Source organism: Thalassophryne amazonica, chromosome 2 (genome assembly GCF_902500255.1).
Source record: "Thalassophryne amazonica chromosome 2, fThaAma1.1, whole genome shotgun sequence".
Classification (NCBI taxonomy): Eukaryota; Metazoa; Chordata; class Actinopteri; order Batrachoidiformes; family Batrachoididae; genus Thalassophryne; species Thalassophryne amazonica.
The window spans coordinates 2,640,224-2,659,062 of NC_047104.1; the positions used below are offsets into that span (position 1 = coordinate 2,640,224).

At 43.0% G+C, this 18,839-nt stretch overlaps 1 protein-coding gene across 1 annotated transcript in view; it reads right to left on the reverse strand.

Moving 5' to 3' along the window:
* The window catches only part of znf395a (zinc finger protein 395a), a 62,421-nt gene that overhangs the window by 10,040 nt on the left and 33,542 nt on the right, over positions 1 to 18,839 (reverse strand). The window contains exons 2-9 of the mRNA XM_034182970.1: positions 16,326 to 16,513; positions 14,411 to 14,580; positions 14,196 to 14,308; positions 11,103 to 11,305; positions 10,926 to 11,026; positions 9,622 to 9,889; positions 9,451 to 9,543; positions 4,428 to 4,498 (exon numbers count right to left, since the gene is read on the reverse strand). Of these exons, the coding sequence (XP_034038861.1) occupies positions 4,428 to 4,498; positions 9,451 to 9,543; positions 9,622 to 9,889; positions 10,926 to 11,026; positions 11,103 to 11,305; positions 14,196 to 14,308; positions 14,411 to 14,580; positions 16,326 to 16,505 (1,199 nt within the window). The 5' untranslated portion in view covers positions 16,506 to 16,513. The remainder of the gene's footprint in view (positions 1 to 4,427; positions 4,499 to 9,450; positions 9,544 to 9,621; positions 9,890 to 10,925; positions 11,027 to 11,102; positions 11,306 to 14,195; positions 14,309 to 14,410; positions 14,581 to 16,325; positions 16,514 to 18,839) is intronic.

The following is an 18,839-nucleotide window of genomic DNA, read 5'->3' on the forward strand; positions in this document are numbered from 1 at the left end:
TTTCATGACCTAACAACTGTCCACTGTGACACTTGTGTGTCTGCTTGCTGTCCTCACGTGGACATACATGAAAACATATCACTGTTGTAACAGGCTGCAGCAAGCAAGTGCGTGGTACGCACACTGACAGGCTACCCCAGGTGAAACGGACAGTCAGATCACAACACGCAGCGGGCGGTCCACGACACGGTGTCTGTCCTGCGGTGTGCCATCCACAGGAGACGGGCCAGCAAATGTGGACATGACAAGAGCGCACTGCTTCATTCATGTCATTTCATGATTGTACATCTGTGACCATGGGTCATCTACAGAGGAACAGACGGTTCATACTTGTATTGTTCACTCGATAAGAGGGATTCAATGACATGCAGTGTTTTTTTATGGTGTATGGTTAGATTTTTTTTAAATACATTTATCTCCTTGTTGATTTCAGGCATTTTTCTGCACCTTTTATAGGACAGCGATTGTAGCGCAGTGGTAAAGTTTCTGTCTGTTAATCAGAGCTTTTGTAAATTGCAGGTTCGAATCCTGCGGGTGGCATGTATTTTCTATTTTTATTTTTTCCCACAGCAGTGGCGTGATGTCATTCCACATGCCCCAGCTGCTCGCATTGTGTTCACGCCTGCCCGACCACGTGTCCCTCCCAGCATTCGCTGATTCGTGCTGTTTCTCTGTAATTTGTCCACATTCGTACTATGTGTGAAGGGGCCCTAAAGAAGGTCCAGCAGGGACTGCACTTCCTGAGGCTCCTGAGCAGACTGGAGCAGAAGCTGCTGGTGGCCTTCTATCGTACACCATCGAAAGTGTGATGACACACTGCATCACAGCTGGAAGTAAAGCTGCAGAGAGAAAGGCTCTGCAGAGAGTGATAAATGCGGCCCAAAAAAAACAAAAAAAAACAAATCACTGGCTGCCCCATCTTGAGGAGATAGCTGTCTCAGCCGATCAAGATCCGTCCTCTCAGACCCTCTCACCAGCACATCATCTGTTCAGCCTGCTCCCCTCGGGCAGGAGATAGATTTTTAACACCACAATCGCTATTGGAAGCATCAAAAGCGACAAAAGACCCAAACAATGAGCCCGCAATTCTATGTTTGAACATGCTGCCCCTGCTGGAAGCTACACGGCTTCCAGCACAGAAGCACCCTGAGAGCCACAGCAGCCGCAGCCACAAAGCCAGCTCTCTACCAATCACAATGCTCCGGTCAGGCGGAGGTCTTGAAAAATAAAGGCATGCTGACTTATGGTTTTGTGTGAATACCGATAGAATAACTCCATTAATGTCAATTCTGTCATTTGTACAAAGTTAAAATATAACATATATCTTTTAATGTTGAATAATGCACTAATTCTGAGGTTTTGTAACAAACACAGACAGATCACAAAGGATTCTGGGTAAAAGTGCCTCTGCTAAACACTGATTGGTTCAGTCATTCATTATGTAAACCAACACGTTAATGTGACGTGTGTTGGTGTTTACAGATAAATGTGCTTCTGTAAAATATTCCATTTTTTATTTGTAAAAACAGGCATTTTTATGGAGCCCTGGAAGTGTCATTGCAAAATGTTTTGCATGTGGAGAGAATGTGTGCACGTTTTATTAGTGCCGTGCGCACGTTTTATGATGCTGTAAAACGTGCACTCAATATTGTCTTGACACATAAATGTTGGCTTTACACTCTGCGAGTTTTGGCTCTTTTTCAGATGATTTTTCATTCATGCGAGAATTTTTTTGACCGAGTTTCAGGTTAATCGCGCGTCCTGCATCGTGTATTGTACATGGAGTAACAAGCTGTGGTTAACATCTCACGACCAACTCCTGATAGCCCATCGTATGGTCGTATGAAAATCAAACCTGTTTGATATCATTCTGGTTGGCCATCGTGAGGGTATCCTACTGCTGCTGAAGAGCTACAAGCATCCAACCGCTCGCACTGTGCATGTGCAAACACCGCAGAGCTGTCTTGTAATGTTTTTTTGTTGTTTTGTTTTTAAACTTAATCTGTAAAAAAAAAAAAAAAAAGAGAGAAAAAAGATAATCCGATAATGAAAACATTATTCAGCTTATCGGAAGTGTGCCCACCACTGGTTTTAACCAGCTTGTACATATCTTCACTTATTTATATACACACACTTTCACTTGGTCTGCTAAATTAGTTATTTATGAGTCATAAGTGATGGTTTCTTTTTATCTTTTCTTATTCTGAAACTCCATTGTGTAGTGGCGCCTCTAATCTTGTATGTGTACAATGACAAATAAAACTTCTATTCATACACATATACTCAGACTGGCTCCTACTGACTTTCATTCCCCTTCTCTCCAAAGCATATCTCCACCTCTCCAGACTAGACTCAACCTGCTCTCTACTCTCACTACAGATCACAATGTCATCTGCAAACATTATAGTCCATGGGGACTCCTGTCTGATCTCATCTGTCAACCTGTCCATCACCACTGCGAACAAGAAAGGACTCAGAGCTGATCCTTGGTGTACTCCCACCTCCACCTTGAATGAGTCTGTCATTCCTACTTCATGTCTCACCGCTGTTACACTGTCCTTGTACATGACCTGCACCACCCTCACATGCTTCTCTGCCACTCCAGACTTCCTCATACAATACGACTCTTGGCACCCTGTCATAAGCTTTCTCTAAATCCACAAACACACAATGTAACTCCTTCTGTACTTCTCCATCAGTATTCTCAGAGCAAACATTGCATTTGTAGGGCTCTTTCACCATATTGCTGCTCACAGATCTTCACCTGTTTTCTAAACCTAGCTTCTACTACTCTTTCCCATAACTTCATGCTGTGGCTGATCAACTTTATGCCTCTGTAGTTACTGCAGCTCTGCACATCACCCTTGTTCTTAAAATTAGGAACCAGAACACTTATTCTCCGCTCCTCAGGCATCCTCTCACTTTCCAAGATTTTATTCACAACAATCTGGTTAGAAACTCCACTGCCATCTCTCCTAAACTCCACTAACTGAAGCTTGAAAATCACCTGTGGAGGCTGTTTTGAATTTCTGAGTGCCAGGAGGATTCATCAGGACTTTTGATATGTTGTTTAGGATGGGTTGGGGCACCATTAAGCGTTAGTTTGTATTGTGTTATATAGCAGAAAATAGCAAAATTTTAATGCTTTTGAGCTACCTCTAAAAATTAATTTGTACAAAGAAAATTTTAAACAGTATGTTTTTATTCATCAATTGGAACCTATTCAGGGGGTCAGAGGATTAAATTTCAAAACTTTGCTAAATAAGGACCACCCTAATCTGCATCTTTTACCACTCTAACCTGCTACACATCCTTTCCAGCTCTGTCCCTTTGTCTGGCCAATCAGTACAACTCCTTTTCTCCTTCCTTACTATTCAACTTCTTGTACAGCTCGCAATATGCCTTTTCCTTCGCTTTTGCCACTTCTCTTCTCGCCTTACACCGCATCTCCTTGTACTCCTGTCTACTTTCTTCATCTCTCTGACTATCCCAAAACGTTTTCGCCAAACTCTTTCTCCTTATGCTTTCCTGGACCTCTTCATTTCACCACCAAGTCTCCTTGTCTTCCTTCCACTGTCCAGATGTCATACCCAGTACTGTCCTGTCTGTCTCCCTCACCACATCTGCAGTACTTTTCCAGTTGTCCAAAATTGCTTCCCCTCCAACCAGTGCTTCTCTCACCTGCTCGCTAAATTTCACACAACAGTCTTCCTCCTTCAGCTTCCACCATCTGATCCTTTGTTGAGCTCTCACTCTCTTCTTCTTCTTTACCTCTAAAGTCATCCTACAAACAACCATCCTATGCTGTCTAACGACACTCTCTCCTGCCACCACCTTACAGTCTGTGATTTCTTTTAGCTTGCATCTCCTATAAAGAATGTAGTCCACCTGTGTGCACCTTCCTCCACCCCTGTGCTCCTCCCTTTTCTTAAAGTAGGTATTCACCACAGCCATTTCCATCCTTTTTGCAAAATCAACTACCATCTGTCCTTCCCCATTCCTATCCTTGATACCATATCTACCCATTACTTCCTCATCACCTCTGTTCCCTTCACCAACATACCCATTGAAGTCTGCTCCTATCACCACTCTTTCATGCTTGGGTTCACTCTCCACCACCTCATCTAACTCACTCCAGAAATCCTCGTTCTCCTTTATCTCACAACCTACCCTGTTGGGCAACGGCACCAGTGGCGGTCGTTGTTAACCTGGGCCTCTACGGATCCAGTATGAAAATTCGATTTGTACTCTGCATCTTTGTTTTAGCTTGTTTTACGTTGGATGCCCTCCCTGACGCAACCCTCCTCATTTATCCGGGCTTGGGACGGGCACTCAGTGTACTCGCTGCACACCACATGTGGCTGAGTTGTGCAACAGAATTCAATGCTTTTGGGAAAAAAAGGTAGAAGAAAATCAATCATGCTGACCTGCAGGGGGTGCTGTGGTGCTGCAGCCACTGCTCCCCTACACTGACTGAACGCACTCGAATTGGCAAACCCTGAAGAGACAGAAAAGAAAAATGATTTGCAAAGTGAAAAATGTACGACACACCTACACTGAGAATTTAAACATCACTCACAACATTCACACACACCAACATCAGCGTGCACACCGGGACCAGCCCGGTCCAAGGACCCCAGTGATTATCCGGTCTAACAAGGATTTGAATCTCGGATCACCAGGACAAACAGATCCCCCCGTGTATGACTCCACCTGTCCTTTATGTAAACCAGTTGTGCACTTGCCACTGTTGGGCAGCAGGTGGCAGCAAAGTGCCACATTGCACACAAAGCCCCACCCCCTCCACCAGTAAGAACAGGTTTTCCTACAAACATTCTGTAGATTTAAACAAAACAAAAACTAAATCTGCAGTTTTAAAGGACAAACAAATAAAATGTTTTCAGACTTTACACACAAACAGATTGTGTCCAAAACCGTGGTCACAGGGACACTTTAAAGAATCAGGGACTAAATTTAAGTGAGTTTCAATGACAGTTCTCATAACAGCCATCTGAGGACCACCAGCCCCGTTCAAAAGAACAGAACCGTTTCAGCAGTGAATTTGGCTGAAAGGTATCAAACCAACAGCACACTACGCTGAGGTCAAAGAAAAGGGTCAATAAAACCCATCAGCAGTGGTGGGCACACTTCCGATAATCCAATAACAGATAATTATCGAAGATAATGTTTTCAGTATCGGATTATCTTTTTAGATAACTTTAAAAACCATTATCGGACCAATTATCTTCCGATTAATTTTTATCCGATAACTTTTAAACCGATAAACAAAATAAACAAAGCTGAACAGCAACAAGCATTTTTAAAATTAGTTCAGCACCCACCTATTAAACATTTTGTAACAGACGCATAGTTATAACCTTTGCAAACAGAAGAGAACTGCTTGTATAAAAAGCATCTCAATCCTCTGCAAACAAAGGACAAACAGCCCCAAAAAGAAAAAAAAACATTTCCTTTAACACCATACCGATATGCTCGCAATATGACCTAAGTCATCCAAAGGCATACATCTTTAACTTATGGTTCAAATTTTAACCAAACTAATTTTGGACAAGTTATTTAAAATTACTGTCATGTCTGAAGTTTCATAAAGTAAAAATATCAGATATATGTTTTAGTTTTAAAGTAATGTGCTAATTTTTAAGGTTTTGTGAGCACATGCTCTGCCCCGCAGTGCATTTTGGGTAGGATGATGTAATCTCAGTACGTCACGACAGGACAAATGCATTTCAGACACTCTGTTCAGGCACGGACAACCGCATTAAACTCTAGTGCCTAAAACTCTCTTGAATATATTTTCTGCGTTTATAGATGTTGATTTTTTAATTGTGTTTGTTAAATTCCACGCATTTTAAATGTGAGCAGACAGGGATTATCTAGAATTTGTTTTGAAAGCCTCTCCTGCCATCTAGCATCTACTGGCCAGTAGTGTTCATGGCAGTGTCTGGGAACCAGTAGATGGCAGTGTTCTATTTATTTTGACCCCGGTTATGTCAGATGATTGTCAAATCAACTTTTTTGCTTTGCAAATGGCTTTTTTTTTTTTTACAAATGAAGTTTAAAAACAAAACAACTGCAAAATAATAATAATAATAACATTATTACAAGACAGCTCTGCAGTGTTTGCACAGGCACAGTGCGAACGGTTGGATGCTGTTTGTAGCTTTCAGCAGCAGGATAACGTCACGATGGCCAACCACAATAATATATCAAACAGGTTTGATTCTCATTCGACCATACGATCGGCGATCAGGAGGTGGTCATCAGATGTTGACCGCAGCTTGATACTCCATGAACACTACACGATGCAGGACGCACGATTAACCTGAAACTTGGTCCAAAAAATTCCTCCATGAAAAATCATCTCGCACACTGTAAAGCACGTTTTACAACATCAAATGAATGTTGTAAAGAGAGAATGTGGAGAGAATGTGCGCAAACATGCGCACATTCTCTCACATGCAAAAAATTTTGCGATGAAATTTTGCGTGTAAAAATGCCTGTTTTTACAAATAAAAAAAATGGAATATTTTACAAAAGCACATTTAAACACCAACACACGACAGACGTCACATTAACGTGTTGCTTTACATAATGAATGACTGAACCAATCAGTGTTTAGCAGAGGCACATTTACCCAGAATCCTTTGCGATCTGTCTCTTTGTTACAAAACATCAGAATTAGTGCATTATTTAACATTAAAAGATATATGTTATATTTTAACTTTGTACAAATGACAGAATTGACATTAATGGAGTTATTCTATCAGTATTAATGTTATTTATAAATCAACACCATAACTCAATATGACTTTATTTTTCAAGACCTCCGCATGACCGGAGCTTTGTCATTGATAGAGAGCTGGTTTTACGGCTGTTCTCAGGGTGCCTCTGTGTTGGGAGGGCTGTAATAAACATTAGCTTCCAGCAGGGGCCGAATGTTGAAAGAAAAAAGTGTGTTCTCATTGTTTAGGTCTCAGGGTGCCTCTGTGCTCGGAGCGCTGTAGTAAACAAGAGCTTCCAGCAGGGGCAGACTGTTGAAAGAAAAAAGTGTGGTCTTATTGTTTGGGTCTGTTGTTATTTTTAATATTATTAGAAGCTATTAAATTTGGTTTACTAGTAGTTGTAAATATGCCGATAATATTGGAATTTATCTGTTATCTGTAACTTCCGATACATTTTTGTTTTATCTTTATCGAAGATAACATTTCAGTTATCTGATTATCTGTTATCGAAGTTAATTTTTTGGTTATCTGTGCCCACCACTGCCCATCAGTCTGTGGAGGGTTGAAAAAACTATTTCTAAAAGGTCCTAAAGCACCCAAATAAAAACCATGACATCTGAACAGAGAACTCATCACACAGCAGTGAAGCTTCCAGTGGGGCCAGAACTGGACCAGGAAGTCCAGCTACCCATCAAAAAAAAAAAGTCAATGCTCCTGACGCCTTCATGAAGCCACAACTGTTACTAAGTCAGAAGAACTTTGCCCACACTTGGTTAACTGAAAACTGGACTGGTCACAGTTGGTACTGCAGGTTCCTGGTTCTACTTTTGCCAACCTCAAATTACAGGAAAATAATGACTGCATACACACACACACACATATATATATATATATACATATATATATATATATACATATATATACATATATATATATATACATATACATATATATACATATATATATATATATACATATATATACATATATACATATACATATATATACATATATATATATATATATATATATATATATATATATATATACACTCAACAAAAATATAAACGCAACACTTTTGGTTTTCCTCCCATTTTGTATGAGATGAACTCAAAGATCTAAAACTTTTTCCACATACACAATATCACCATTTCCCTCAAATATTGTTCACAAACCAGTCTAAATCTGTGATAGTGAGCACTTCTCCTTTGCTGAGATAATCCATCGCACCTCACAGGTGTGCCATACCAAGATGCTGATTAGACACCATGATTAGTGCACAGGTGTGCCTTAGACTGCCCACAATAAAAGGCCACTCTGAAAGGTGCAGTTTTGTTTTATTGGGGGGGGACACCAGTCAGTATCTGGTGTGACCACCATCTGCCTCATGCAGTGCAACACATCTTCGCATAGAGTTGATCAGGTTGTCAATTGTGGCCTGTGGAATGTTGGTCCACTCCTCTTCAATGGCTGTGCGAAGTTGCTGGATATTGGCAGGAACTGGTACACGCTGTCGTATACGCCGGTCCAGAGCATCCCAAACATGCTCAATGGGTGACATGTCCGGTGAGTATGCCGGCCATGCAAGAACTGGGACATTTTCAGCTTCCAAGAATTGTGTACAGATCCTTGCAACATGGGGCCGTGCATTATCCTGCTGCAACATGAGGTGATGTTCTTGGATGTATGGCACAACAATGGGCCTCAGGATCTTGTCACGGTATCTCTGTGCATTCAAAATACCATCAATAAAATGCACCTGTGTTCTTCATCCATAACAGACGCCTGCCCATACCATAACCCCACCGCCACCATGGGCCACTCGATCCACAACATTGACATCAGAAAACCACTCACCCACACGACGCCACACACGCTGTCTGCCATCTGCCCTGAACAGTGTGAACCGGGATTCATCCGTGAAGAGAACACCTATCCAACGTGCCAAACGCCAGCGAATGTGAGCATTTGCCCACTCAAGTCGGTTACGACGACGAACTGGAGTCAGGTCGAGACCCCGATGAGGACGACGAGCATGCAGATGAGCTTTCCTGAGACGGTTTCTGACAGTTTGTGCAGAAATTCTTTGGTTATGAAAACCGACTGTTTCAGCAGCTGTCCGAGTGGCTGGTCTCAGACGATCTTGGAGGTGAACATGCTGGATGTGGAGGTCCTGGGCTGGTGTGGTTACACGTGGTCTGCGGTTGTGAGGCTGGTTGGATGTACTGCCAAATTCTTTGAAACACCTTTGGAGACGGCTTATGGTAGAGAAATGAACGTTCAATACACGAGCAACAGCTCTGGTTGACATTCCTGCTGTCAGCATGCCAATTGCACGCTCCCTCAAATCTTGCGACATCTGTGGCATTGTGCTGTGTGATAAAACTGCACCTTTCAGAGTGGCCTTTTATTGTGGGCAGTCTAAGGCACACCTGTGCACTAATCATGGTGTCTAATCAGCATCTTGATATGGCACACCTGTGAGGTGGGATGGATTATCTCAGCAAAGGAGAAGTGCTCACTATCACAGATTTAGACTGGTTTGTGAACAATATTTGAGGGAAATGGTGATATTGTGTATGTGGAAAAAGTTTTACATCTTTGAGTGCATCTCATACAAAATGGGAGCAAAACCAAAAATGTTGCGTTTATATTTTTGTTGAGTGTGTATATATATATATATATATATATATATTTTTTTTCTCACCTGTTTGTTGTGGCAGCCAGTGGGCGGGGCCATCCAATGACCTGGCATCATGCAGGACGCTCCTGTGGGCAGCGCAGGGTTTGGAAGTGGAGCCTAAACAAACAAACAAACAATAGTTTGTCATTTAATATACGTTAGCTTTGTTTGTCTGGATCGTACGTCCCACCTGACCTGGTAGGAGTGCTCTGATTGGACCTGCCAGAAGGTACCAGTGCAGGGCAGGGAGCGGCTCAGGGTTCCACAGGCTGACGTAGCAGGAGGGGGCGAGGGAGGAGAAGGAGGAGGAGCTCTGGGAGGGGAAGATGGGGAGGAGGGTGTGGCAGTGGGTGAGGCTGGGGCGGGGCCTCCGTGGAGCTGTGTGGCTGGAGACTGCTGGTTGATCTCTGTGTAGTAAAAGTCCTCCTCGCTGTGAGAACATCGCTCCTGCTCACCACTGCAGCTGTGGGAAGACAAGGTCAAAGGTCACACAGTTGATAAGGTACAACAATAGAATAATGATGATTGTGGTTCCGTGTTGACTTAGTGGTTTGTCAGATGACACAATCCAAAATGTTTACACTGATGAGAACTTTAGAGAACCATTCCTGCACCCCCCCACCCCCCCCCACCCCCAAAAGTCCTATAGGACTGTTTTTTTTTTTTCAACCTTCTTGAAATAGAGCAATATCTCCACCTGGTGGACATTTACCATTATTGCAGGTACAACAGAATTTCACCGAAAGCTCTAGTTATGTATGTAACTCAGTGTTTATTAGTTTGACATATTCTAACCACTAGGGGCAGCAGATAGCTCTGAATATAGTCCAGCCCTGCATTAGAACACTCAGTATGTCCTCTGATTGGTCAGGAACACACCACCCAACCGTTATTGTCGTATGTACTAGAAGTAAGCGAGTAGAATGGTCATAACTCACACATGCTACACTCCCGCCATCTTACTTTGACTTGATGTCAGCAGATTGTTTTTTTTTTAAACATGGTTCCTGATGTGTAAGTAACCCCAAGTACCCGTTACATTCCAGCAGTAAACTTAAATCCTACATTTGTTCCAGCTGAAGACCAGTGGATCCCAACCTTGTTCCTCAGAGACCCCTGATCTGCCAAAGGATGACGATCTCAATCAGATGTGCTCAGCCAATCACGAGCTAACAGACACCTAAGGGCGAGGGTTCCCTGCACGGTTCCAGTCCACCCAGCTGCACAGGGACACCAACCTAACTGAAATGGTCCCACATCCTGTCCAAACGCTCATCCACCACCTGGACTAAGCACCAGTCCTATGGGCCTCAAAGTGTCAACAGGACTTAGCTTACTTCTTAGACTTCCCCAAAAATTTGAACAACAAAACGTTATTTTCTACTTTCTTAAAAATGGACAACATAAACAAAACAGGCAAAGGTCCCTCTTGTTTCATTGTTGGACTGTTTTGTTTGTGTATTTGATGAAGGTTTTTAGTGTAGAATGTCGTGGTTCACCTCAGGTGCGTTGTCCTAATGTGGCGTTTTATTCCCACCACAGACGTCAAGACCTTCTCACAGCTCGGCCATAAGCAGTGGTACGCCGTCTTCACGGAGTTCTGCACGACAACATGCATGTGTTAGCATGCTATCTGCTAACCAAACGTCTCTGTCCCCCTTCTCAACCCTGCTCACCCTACGTTTCCGAGGAGCCGGCTCGTCGAACAGCATCTGTTCCAGATCTATTTCTAGTCCTTCGTCAGTGGAAGTGGCCACAAACGTTTCGGACTCTGCGCTCGGTGGAGAGGGGGCGGGGCTTCCGTGGCTGTGGCCGACGCTCCAGTAGCCGCTGCTGCTGCTGTCAGAGAGCTCGCTGCCACCGCAGTCCATGGGCGGAGCTTAAAGACATCATCATATGAGGTATTACAACACGATGAAACTGTTACTCCTGGTAGCATTGCGCATCTTTGACCATTTTTATTCCTTTGGATCAAAGTCCAGAAGACTCATGCACGCTGAGCACTGACAGTTTTCTGAATAATTGTTCATAGAACTTTTCTGAAGCGTCCTCGGGGGGGGGGGGGGGTCTGTCTCGCTAAGTTGGACTTTTTGACTGAATCCCTGTGAGGACCCAAGAAGGGAAAACAATGCAGAAGATCTTTTCAATAACTTTTTCTTTAACTTTGTGTAAATCTTCTTTCACAAGCTGCTTACAGGCAGAAAAACATCACTGTCCTTAAACCAGTCTAAGAAAATTTTTAATATCAGCAGTCAACATGGCCAAATGTCAGTTTATGTCATTGTCATATGTAGCGTGTTGTCTGTGGGGATCCATGGGCTCTAGATTGGGTCATGTTTAGAAAATAGGCAGCTGACATTTTTCAAGGGTGGGAATAAATTAAGTAAAGTTTCTATAATGAGTTGGAATGACGTGTGAGTCCAGAATGCTTTTACAACCTTAGACCTCAACAGTTTTTAGAGGAAGAACTCAAGCCTTTTAGTTAATTGTGTACTTTTTTATGTTAATTTATTGTCTTAATGTATTCATAAATTGTTTAGGTTCTTGTTATTATACACGCACTATTATTATTATTATTTATTTTTTTTTAACTTCTATTTTGTCATTTGATTTTTAAATGGCCACAATGGAAATAAGTGTTTTCACTTTCTTGTGTCATCCATGTGTTTTTCACATATTTGCAATTATATGATGTACTTACACTGAACTTACTAAATAAAATCATGCACACACACTTTTAATATATGGATCATTTACTGCCCCCTGCTGGAAAAGTGCGAGTCCAGAATGAAATAGCAACATCCATTGTTCAGTGTTGTTAGTTAATATCTGTAGTTTCTCCAAAAATATTAGTCCCTTCAATGTTCTGTTTTTGCAGCGTTCATCCTCGACCAAAAATACAGAAACAGACCAAATGGCAAATGTCAGCTCTCCACAGTGTCTGTGTGATTGAAGCCACACACTCACAATAATATATATAATATATAATATAGAAGAGCATTGTGTTGTTGGAACCTGAAGCATTAAATCTATCACGTTTGAAAACCTACAATTTGACACCAAGATCACACAAATCAAATAAATAACACTTTTCTGAGACAAAAATACAGTAATTTTGGGGTCAATGTGGCGGCCAGCCTGAAATTAGACACCATCTTGGATTTCACTGACACTGTAAAACAGATCCTTTGTAATGGGAGAATTTCTACACAAAAAGTAACTTTCTGTAAGTTATTTTGTCCGCCATCTTGCAAAAATGACCACCATCTTGAATTTTCACGATGGTGGTCATTTGATAAGTACCTTCTCTCGGGAACCATCGCACCATCAGCATTTGCACAGTTTTTCTGTAACACTGATGTTATCTGCTTCACCAACACATGATCAAGAATCATCATTTTAAACACCTCCAGAAGGTAAACAAGTTTGTCCTGTGGACTTTGGGGCTAAACGCACTCTGTCTGTCCTGTGGACTTTGGGGCTAAACAGACTCTGTTTGTCCTGTGGACTTTAGGGCCAAACGCACTCTTTGGGGCCAAATGCACTCTGTTTGTCCTGTGGACTTTAGGGCCAAACGGACTCTGTTTGTCCTGTGGACTTTAGGGCCAAACGCACTCTTTGGGGCCAAATGGACTCTGTTTGTCCTGTGGACTTTGGGGCCAAATGGACTCTGTTTGTCCTGTGGACTTTAGGGCCAAACGCACTCTTTGGGGCCAAATGGACTCTGTTTGTCCTGTGGACTTTAGGGCCAAATGGACTCTGTTTGTCCTGTGGACTTTGGGGCCAAATGCACTCTGATTGTCCTGTGGACTTTGGGGCCAAATGCACTCTGATTGTCCTGTGGACTTTGGGGCCAAATGCACTCTGATTGTCCTGTGGACTTTGGGGCCAAATGGACTCTGTTTGTCCTGTGGACTTTAGGGCCAAACGCACTCTTTGGGGCCAAATGGACTCTGTTTGTCCTGTGGACTTTAGGGCCAAATGGACTCTGTTTGTCCTGTGGACTTTGGGGCCAAATGCACTCTGATTGTCCTGTGGACTTTGGAGCCAAATGGACTCTGTTTGTCCTGTGGACTTTGGGGCCAAATGCACTCTGATTGTCCTGTGGACTTTGGGGCCAAATGCACTCTGTTTGTCCTGTGGACTTTGGGGCCAAATGCACTCTGATTGTCCTGTGGACTTTGGGGCCAAATGCACTCTGTTTGTCCTGTGGACTTTGGGGCCAAATGCACTCTGTTTGTCCTGTGGACTTTGGGGCCAAATGCACTCTGTTTGTCCTTTGGACTTTGGGGCCAAACACACTCTGTTTGTCCTGTGGACTTTGGGGCCAAACACACTCTGTTTGTCCTGTGGACTTCAGGGCCAAATGGACTCTGTTTGTCCTGTGGACTTTAGGGCCAAATGGACTCTGTTTGTCCTGTGGACTTTAGGGCCAAATGGACTCTGTTTGTCCTGTGGACTTTGGGGCCAAATGGACTCTGTTTGTCCTGTGGACTTTGGGGCCAAATGCACTCTGTTTGTCCTGTGGACTTTAGGGCCAAACGGACTCTGTTTGTCCTGTGGACTTTAGGGCCAAACGGACTCTGTTTGTCCTGTGGACTTTAGGGCCAAACGGACTCTGTTTGTCCTGTGGACTTTAGGGCCAAATGGACTCTGTTTGTCCTGTGGACTTTGGGGTCTCTTGGACGTATTTTTCAACCATCAGTAAGTTAAACATTAATGTCCACATCCTGTCTTTCGTGATGTGGATGTTACTTGTCCTTTCTTACCTGTGGGGTCACGCTGGGCGGGGCTGTGGAGCTGCGGGCTGCAGGACAAAGTGGTGAGAACCATGGCTGCCATCATCTCATCCATCTCCACCTCCTCTGGACTCCTCTGACTCCTTCAGAGCAGGAACGGGACAAACGGAGGAGAGCAGAACAAGGGCTTGACAATCAGATTTGTTTGTTTGACACATTGCAGTCAGACGGCGAGGACAGCTGACCTTCTGGGGACGTCGATGGAGGAGGAGATGGATCTGCTAGAAGTTGGCACTGAGGAAGAATGATGAGATGCTGGCTCCTCGGTTTTCCTCACGCCAGGAGCTTGACTCTGAATGATGTCCATTCGCTCAGCGAGTGCTGGATTTTCCCTGCCCCCAAACTGAAAGTACATCTGACAGACAACACAGGATGGGCTAAGAGAGATGTCAGTCAAAGAAAACAGAACTTCTTAAAAAACAAATATGTCTAAAGTTATAAGATCAGCCTTGAACAGTTAGCCCCGCCCCTTCTATTAAATCAAGTCCTACTTGACCTTCTGTCTAACTGGACTGGTCCCTGTCCTTCATCGTCAGTTCCCAGAACGTCTTCAATCAATCAATCAATTTTTTTTTATATAGCACCAAATCACAACAAACAGTTGCCCCAAGGCGCTTTATATTGTAAGGCAAGGCCATACAATAATTATGTAAAACCCCAACGGTCAAAACGACCCCCTGTGAGCAAGCACTTGGCTACAGTGGGAAGGAAAAACTCCCTTTTATCAGGAAGAAACCTCCAGCAGAACCAGGCTCAGGGAGGGGCAGTCCTCTGCTGGGACTGGTTGGGGCTGAGGGAGAGAACCAGGAAAAAGACATGCTGTGGAGGGGAGCAGAGATCGATCACTAATGATTAAATGCAGAGTGGTGCATACAGAGCAAAAAGAGAAAGAAACAGTGCATCATGGGAACCCCCCAGCAGTCTACGTCTATAGCAGCATAACTAAGGGATGGTTCAGGGTCACCTGATCCAGCCCTAAGTATAAGCTTTAGCAAAAAGGAAAGTTTTAAGCCTAATCTTAAAAGTAGAGAGGGTGTCTGTCTCCCTGATCTGAATTGGGAGCTGGTTCCACAGGAGAGAAGCCTGAAAGCTGAAGGCTCTGCCTCCCATTCTACTCTTACAAACCCTAGGAACTACAAGTAAGCCTGCAGTCTGAGAGCGAAGCGCTCTATTGGGGTGATATGGTACTACGAGGTCCCTAAGATAAGATGGGACCTGATTATTCAAAACCTTATAAGTAAGAAGAAGAATTTTAAATTCTATTCTAGAATTAACAGGAAGCCAATGAAGAGAGGCCAATATGGGTGAGATATGCTCTCTCCTTCTAGTCCCCGTCAGTACTCTAGCTGCAGCATTTTGAATGAACTGAAGGCTTTTTAGGTAACTTTTAGGACAACCTGATAATAATGAATTACAATAGTCCAGCCTAGAGGAAATAAATGCATGAATTAGTTTTTCAGCATCACTCAGACAAGACCTTTCTGATTTTAGAGATATTGCGTAAATGCAAAAAAGCAGTCCTACATATTTGTTTAATATGCGCTTTGAATGACATATCCTGATCAAAAATGACTCCAAGATTTCTCACAGTATTACTAGAGGTCAGGGTAATGCCATCCAGAGTAAGGATCTGGTTAGACACCATGTTTCTAAGATTTGTGGGGCCAAGTACAATAACTTCAGTTTTATCTGAGTTTAAAAGCAGGAAATTAGAGGTCATCCATGTCTTTATGTCTGTAAGACAATCCTGCAGTTTAGCTAATTGGTGTGTGTCCTCTGGCTTCATGGATAGATAAAGCTGGGTATCATCTGCGTAACAATGAAAATTTAAGCAATACCGTCTAATAATACTGCCTAAGGGAAGCATGTATAAAGTGAATAAAATTGGTCCTAGCACAGAACCTTGTGGAACTCCATAATTAACTTTAGTCTGTGAAGAAGATTCCCCATTTACATGAACAAATTGTAATCTATTAGACAAATATGATTCAAACCACCGCATGGCAGTGCCTTTAATACCTATGGCATGGTCTTGGTCTGACCAGAAACAACAAGGGGGCAGGGCTCGCTCTATGACATGACTGCCTCCCGCCCTCTCACCTTCAATCCAGGCTGAAGGTGGACTCCACCCACGGTCTGCTGTCTTGCTGCCGCTGTTGCCGCGGCTACATTAGTTTCACCCATCTCCTGGTCCGTGTGTGTTCCTGTTGCTGCTGGGAGGGTGGAACTCACCAGCGCCCCCAGTGGTGAACGCTTTCCCAGGCGAGTCTTTGGTAACATGACGGCAGCTGGCAGGTGAAAGAGACAAATGTACAACTTTGGGTCAGTTGACTACCAGACATCCAGCAGACAGCTCGTCCTGACACACCTCATTAAACTGACCTTTGACACCATGTGTACCCCATGTGTACCCCATGTAGCCAAGTGGTTAGTGCGCTAAGGTTTCAGTATGAGGGTTACCAGTTCAAACCCCACCCCTGCCACACTTCTCCATGTAAAGTGGAGCTGCGTCAGGAAGGACATCCGGAGGAACAGCGATGAAAGGGGGCCATGAAAAAAATCTCAGATGCATTCTGGTGCATTTTCAGGTCTATTTACCCACCAAAAAAAAAAAAAATCTACTTTTTGGTCAATTTTTCCAGCCCAGAGAAGAGTCTTTTCACACAACTTGTATTTAATCCCAAAAAAATGTACACTGTGTAATTCACTTCTGAGTCTTCCTCGTTCTGGCAGGAACTTTTGAGCTATTGATAATCTCTGTTTCACTTTCTGGGCCACCTGGTGTACAGACGTCTGGGTTTCCAGCTGGTTTCCAATTAGCAAATTTTCCTCCGATGTCTGTAAAGATCACAGTGTTTCAGTACTGATCACGCTGGTCAACACCATATTTCTTGCACTGAGTTTTTTGGGGTAATTTTGGGGCTGAATCTGAATCTGGTGTTAGTTTTTGCCACAATCACATTTTAGAGATGTGAAAATGTATTTCTCGTGTCATTGAAGTAAAAGCTGCTGTCTCTCTCACACCTCTACGGTGACATAAAACGATATTACGGCTCTTTGTTCACATTTCGTGAACCTGGTTTTTGTGCGATTAGTGGCGTCAAACTCATGATTGAAAGTGCAACTTTTGCGTAATCCATCAAATCAAATCAAATCAATTTTATTTATATAGCGCCAAATCACAGTTGCCCCAAGGCGCTTTATATTGTAAGGCAAGGCCATACAATAATTACGGTCAAAACGACCCCCTGTGAGCAAGCACTTGGCGACAGTGGGAAGGAAAAACTCCCTTTTAACAGGAGGAAACCTCCAGCAGAACCAGGCTCAGGGAGGGGCAGTCTTCTGCTGGGACTGGTTGGGGCTGAGGGAGAGAACTAGGAAAAAGACATGCTGTGGAGGGGAGCAGAGATCGATCACTAATGATTAAATGCAGAGTGGTGCATACAGAGCAAAAAGAGAAAGAAACACTCAGTGCATCATGGGAACCCCCCAGCAGTCTAAGTCTATAGCAGCATAACTAAGTGATGGTTCAGGGTCACCTGATCCAGCCCTAACTATAAGCTTTAGCAAAAAGGAAAGTTTTAAGCCTAATCTTAAAAGTAGAGAGGGTGTCTGTCTCCCTGATCCGAATTGGGAGCTGGTTCCACAGGAGAGGAGCCTGAAATTTGAAGGCTCTGCCTCCCATTCTACTCTTACAAACCCTAGGAACTACAAGTAAGCCAGTTTTATCTGAATTTAAAAGCAGGAAATTAGAGGTCATCCATGTCTTTATGTCTGTAAGACAGTCCTGCAGTTTAACTAATTGGTGTGTGTCCTCTGGCTTCATGGATAGATAAAGCTGGGTATCATCTGTGTAACAATGAAAATTTAAGCAATGCTTTCTAATAATACTGCCTAAGGGAAGCATGTATAAAGTGAATAAAGTTGGTCCTAGCACAGAACCTTGTGGAACTCCATAATTAACCTTAGTCTGTGAAGAAGATTCCCCATTTACATGAACAAATTGTAATCTATTAGATAAATATGATTCAAACCACCGCAGCGCAGTGCCTTTAATACCTATGGCATGCTCTAATCTCTGTAATAAAATTTTATGGTCAACAGTATCAAAAGCAGCACTGAGGTCTAACAGAACAAGCACAGAGATGAGTCCACTGTCTGAGGCCATAAGAAGATCATTTGTAACCTTCACTAATGCTGTTTCTGTACTATGATGAATTCTAAAACCTGACTGAAACTCTTCAAATAGACCATTCCTCTGCAGATGATCAGTTAGCTGTTTACAACTACCCTTTCAAGAATTTTTGAGAGAAAAGGAAGGTTGGAGATTGGCCTATAATTAGCTAAGATAGCTGGGTCAAGTGATGGCTTTTTAAGTAATGGTTTAATTACTGCCACCTTAAAAGCCTGTGGTACATAGCCATCTAATAAAGATAGATTGATCATATTTAAGATCGAAGCATTAATTAATGGTAGGGCTTCCTTGAGTAGCCTGGTAGGAATGGGGTCTAATAGACATGTTGATGGTTTGGCGGAAGTAACTAATGAAACAATCGGAGAGCAAGTGTCTAACCAAATACCAGCATTACTGAAAGAAGCCGAACATAAAGATAT